Here is a 5344-nt window from a genome sequence, read left to right on the forward strand (position 1 = left end):
AGACGCGGCAGCAGCCGTTGCTCAGCCCGGTGGTTTCACAGCCGGTAACACCGGACTAACACCCGACGGTATTTCAGAGCCGACCTGGGTACGCTGGCGAGATCTCCAGAGACGTTGCTCAATTTTTCCACTCTTAAATAGCAGACACAGGATTTTTTTTTTTCTCTGTTGAGTTCCCGGTTCTGCTACAGGAGCTGACTCAATAGGAGAACTGATGCTAACATGCGCTGAGAAAATTAAGGTGAGTTTAGATGCCAACGCTCCCAAACCCAAAACCCAACCAGGACAACGGTGTGATCCCAAAATTGAGTTTCAGCCACAAGATGGTCCGCGAGCCATGGGCAAACCCAAACATTACGTGTCTAGTTTGGGTCTCGGCAAGGGAGGTCCTGGGACACTTCTGGTCTTTCTCTCCATTTTCCTGCCCCCAAATAATCAAATTCCTGCACACCAACAACCAAACTCGTTCTCAAACACAGGTTCATTTTCGCCTGCGCTCACACATTCCCCGAGCTCGTTCTCTGCTTTGACGCGTTAGGTGGTCGTGTCTTTCCGTCGGGGAAGGGACCCCAGCAGACCCCGTGTCCTGCTGACCTCTTAGTGCTGCTGCCAAAAACGAGAGTGAGCAGGAGTGAAAATACTGATCTACAGCAGAACTCACACCTCATTTTTATGTCTTTGCTAAGTATTGCCTACTTCATTACTTCTGCTCTTTTAATTCTTTTTTTTTTAATTAAATATTCCCCTTTCCTTTTATAATTTGAATTAGGACGGTTGGACTTGATGATCCTTGAGGTCTTTCCCAACCTTCATGATTCTACGATAACACAAGCACAATTCCACCGCAAAGCCCCAATCCTCCAGCTGCCGTAGCACTGGAAAGAGGAACAACATCCTTCTTCCTCCCGGACAGGGATAACATCACCGCTGGAGAGATCTGCTCAGCAGACCCATTTCTCCAGCGTGTTCTTCAGCAGAACATCCTTCTGCAGGAGGTACCCACCCCAGCAAGTCCACAGCCCATCAAACGAGACGGAGGAGCCAGGCTCCTCTCTGATGTGGCTGCTGACCGCTCAGCCTAAATTAATCCCAGCTCTGCTGGTTTTATTTTTTTTTAGCCAACGCGCCGTTAAAAACCCAAAGCAAAGCCACCATCGCCTTACAGCTCATGGGAAAGAAAATATATTCCAGTGGGCTACGGCAACCAAACCCAAAGGTGATACTTGATTTACGGTTCCAGCTCTCCAGCTTTGGGTGCTGGAGATATTTCTCCAAGATATTTCCAATTCCTGTCCCGAGTTGCTCGTTAGAGCCTCCACAACTAACAAACCCAAGGACTCGCCGTCAGTTGGGTACTTTATGTTGAAATACGTCTCATAAATCAGCTCTGCAAGAAACAGCCTTTGGAATTTCAATCTGCACTGAGCTCTTCTGGCTTCCTACGTTCCTGGGAGTCCTGCCTGGGATGGATATCCATCTCTCATTTTCCTCTTTGCTCCTCGTTTAGCCACGACAGAAAGCTGCCATCAAAGGCTGCAGTGTATCCTAAAGGCTCCAGGTCTCCGGCAGCGCCGCCTTCTTTAGAAATTCCACTCCACCACCACCATTCTTCCTGTTTTGTTCCCCAGAAAGTGCTGGTCCCTCACTGCAGCCGGCAAAGCTGCTACAGAAAAACCCAAATTTAATCACAAGAGCAACCGCGTGTCGTTGATGGCTTTGAACAGGAGCAACGTTTCGAGGGAGGATCGCAGGCTGAGAGCCAAGTTCCTCTCTTGAGAATATCTATTTTTTTTTTCCTTGTATTGAAGATGAGCAGAAATTAATTCTTTTAAAAGCGACGTGCTCTTGCTCTTTGCAGATAACAGCTCTGTCCATCCTGAAACCCTCAAACAACCCCCCCTGAGCGCGCGGGAACGGGATCCGCTGCTGCACACTCGCAACGGGGTGAAGGCATCTCCAACCCCGCGTTTTGGTCAACGCTCAGAACACACACAGTCAGCAGCAAGGAACCACCTGCCCAGGTACACCAGCCTGCCTGCAGGATAGAAACCTGCAATTCTCCGTGGGTTAATGTTCTGAAACCCAGCAGATCTTCCCCGTTTCGCAGGGGATGATGAGCAAGACCAAGGACGCTGGTGGGCAGCCTACGGATGAACTGGTGACTGTTGGACACGGAGACTGAAGCAGTGAATTTATCATCTTCCTTCTGCACGCAGATACAATTTAAGACCTTAAGAGCAGGCAGAATATAGAAATAGAGTGTAAAATAAAAAGGAAAACCAAGCATCCTCCAATTTCTACAAAATGAATACAACACGGGTGCTCCCGCGGACATCTTCTGACCTTGGGAATCTGGGGGAGACGTGGAGCCAGTGGAAAAGAAAGAGTTTGGTTCCCCTGGAGCCCCAGAGGGTCAGCGCTGCTCAGCTCCCGACTGCAAGCACTGAAAAATTCATTTTCTTGAGCTGGAAAAAAGAACTGCTGGAGAATAAAGATGTTTAAGGGAAAGCCTCTGAGGTCTGAACGGTTTTGTTTCTCTAGACAGAGCTTGACGGAGAAAAAACTCCAAGTATTGTTTCCCCGATGGTTAGATGGAAGATATATTCTGTAAAGACCTTGAGGAACAACAAATAATTTCATTCATCCCTGAAAAGCTGTCGCCTCTCTCACAAAACACGGGATACACCTGCACGTCCCTGCCACGCCAGGGAGGGGTGGATCAGTGTCCCATCCAGAACCCCCCCGTTTTTAGGCAGGTGAGATGATAACTAGGAACAGGACAGCCAGGAGTCAGCGCTGCAGGGATGAGATTCTCCTTAGAGGTCCTGGTCTGAGCTCCCAGTCAGACCAGCTCAGCTCCCATGGAAGGGAACGCAGCGGGATGGTTTGTGGCCAAACCGCTCAGCATCAGCCCACGGTTCTGCGGAAAACCCCAAAGAAAGAGTGAAAAGCCACCAAGCTCACGCTTACCCCCACGTGCCTGAGAAGTTTCCCTTATCCCAACTTCTAGCGTATCTCCAGGGATCACAAAAAGAGACTCTTGGCCTTTAGCCCAGGAAAAAAAATAGAATAATGTAGTTCTTCCTCCTTGCTCCTGAAGCTCAGCATCTGGATTTTCCAGCGTAGGGCAGAGACACGCAACTCCCCGTCCAGCCCCGCCAGACGCCGGCATTAGCCGTCACCTTCGGATGGCGTTATTTAAACCTCTCTTCCTCTCTCCAAGGAAGAATTGGAAAATTATTGCTCAAAAAAAAAAAAAAAAAAAAAAAGGTTGGCAGGGAGATGCAATACAGTTATTCATCATTAAAGGGGTAAAGTACAAAAAACCTGACGTGGAGAGTATTTTGCTTTCCTTGAAGTGCTGAGCTTTTAATAGCAATCGGAGTTTCAAGTGGTCTTTTACACGACTTGAGAAATATTTGTCTCTCTGTTGCCAAAGCCGACGTATTGGCTAACGCGCGCTGCCTAGCCTAATGACATTAGAGCATTAAAATTCATCTTCTACATAATTAAAAGCCCCAAAACGCTGTAAGTAATTTTTTTTTAATTTAAACTAGAGGACATTACAAAGCGAGCAATAATATTGCAAGCTGGAACCTGGCTGAGTAAAACCTTATTTACAGAACGAGTCCCATCTCTCTCCTTTGTAAGGAAATTAATTTGTGTTACGAAGCAGCTCAGACAGCAAGAACAAGTGCCCGAGCAGTGAAATGACCCGAGTGAAATAAAAATAGAAAAAGATCAACAGAAAAAAAAAAAACAAAACCAACCCCATGGCTGGTAGTGAAGGGATCTTTCTGATCTTCTCTAGATATTGGATTTTATTGAAGGTCCAGCATATTGACCCAGCGCAGCGTTACAAAAACACGCAACGAGGCCAACCTCAGCTTTTCGTTTCATGTAATCCACAGCAGAGCCCAGCCCTGGATGCTGCTGATGCCACCGCACACCGATGGCTCGCTCGGGAAAGAATAAAATAAAAACCCCTATTTTTAATGTTACTTAAAAAAAAAAAAAATTAAATCACAACCTACTGTCTCTCCTTTGTTTCTTGACCAAACTTCACCAAGTTCAAAGGATAGATTTAAATAAACAACCTCGGCTTCAAGATGTGACACATTTAAACGCTTTAACGCCGCTTGGCGTGCGTAAAGGCAGCGTTACGCTCCCTCCAGCAGCTAAAGACACGTAATCGATGGATTTCACCTCTTTTCCAGAGTTTCATTCCCAGGAAGCCCTGAAATACAGCTGGTTTCTATAGAAAATACACAAATAAAAAAGGCGGCGGTCGGTCCTCACCCATTAACCGCTAAACCAGCGACGCGACACCGACACCCCCGGCAGATACAGCACCAGAGAAACCGCCGGGATGTGAAACGGCAGCTCCAGAAATTTCAGTTTTTAGGGATTTGTAACATGTCCTTACGCCTCCCCAACTAAAGCACCTCGTTTTCCGAAAACGTCAATAGTGAAATGAGAGCAGGCGAGCGAGGAGAGGGGGGAATTTCGCTGACGTGTTACTTTTGCAGAGGAAAAGGAGCTGAATTGTTACCGAAGGCAGGGCAGGTGGAGGCGTGGGACGCTCGTGCTCCGGCCGGTTGGAAGAGCTTTAATGGCCCATTTCACTGACCCACATCTGCTAACACCAGGACACGTTTTTTATCGTTGGAAGAAAACCACCCCATGGGTTTCCCGAAACCGCGGCTCGGCAGGTTCACCCAGAAGGGTTCTGGATGTTCATCGGTTTTATCACAGGCTGATACATCCAGAGCAACAGGTCCTCACACCAACCGCAGGGACGAAGAGCAGCATCTGTCCAATTCCCCCGCTAACAGCACTTGGGAGCACGGCCCCGGATCACCGAGAAGGCAAAACACGGACCAGCCCAGCCCCGGGATGCGCATCCTTGTACGAACAATTATTAAATCTTTTTTCCTCTGCAAACAAAGATGAGCATCTTGTGATCATAACAATGGCCACGCAGCACGACCAGATTATTTTTTGGCAGAAAGAAATGGAAACACCAGATGGAAGAACCACCCCAAAGACCATTTCCCGGCACCCTCCGGCTCACCGCACGCGACCGCGGTGCCCAGCGCTTACCTGGGACAGGACTCTTGCTCGAGTTTAAACTCGGAGCCTCCGTGCTCTCCTCCAGTTGCCCATCTGCTTCCGTCTCTTCCTTCTGTTCAACGTCTTTCACCTCTTCGTTCAGAGCAGTTCTTGTGCTCTCCTCTCCTTCTGAATCTCCCTGGACACCCGGGAGGGCACTCGGAGACGGGAGAGGGGGTGGAGAAGGAGTCGTAGTGGTAACAGCAGCAACGGAAAGGGGAGGAGAAGGCGG

At 48.4% G+C, this 5344-nt stretch overlaps 1 protein-coding gene across 1 annotated transcript in view; it reads right to left on the reverse strand.

Annotated features, from left to right (window-relative positions):
* The window catches only part of EIF4G3 (eukaryotic translation initiation factor 4 gamma, 3), a gene marked incomplete at its 5' end in the record, with an annotated part of 45673 nt that extends 40422 nt beyond the window's left edge, over nt 1–5251 (reverse strand). The window contains one exon of the mRNA XM_010084691.1: nt 5104–5251. Coding sequence (XP_010082993.1) covers nt 5104–5251 — 148 coding nt within the window. The remainder of the gene's footprint in view (nt 1–5103) is intronic.
* Between the last annotated feature and the right edge of the window lie 93 nt (nt 5252–5344).

This window comes from Pterocles gutturalis, unplaced genomic scaffold (assembly GCF_000699245.1).
Source record: "Pterocles gutturalis isolate BGI_N339 unplaced genomic scaffold, ASM69924v1 scaffold8075, whole genome shotgun sequence".
In the NCBI taxonomy this organism is placed as follows: Eukaryota; Metazoa; Chordata; class Aves; order Pterocliformes; family Pteroclidae; genus Pterocles; species Pterocles gutturalis.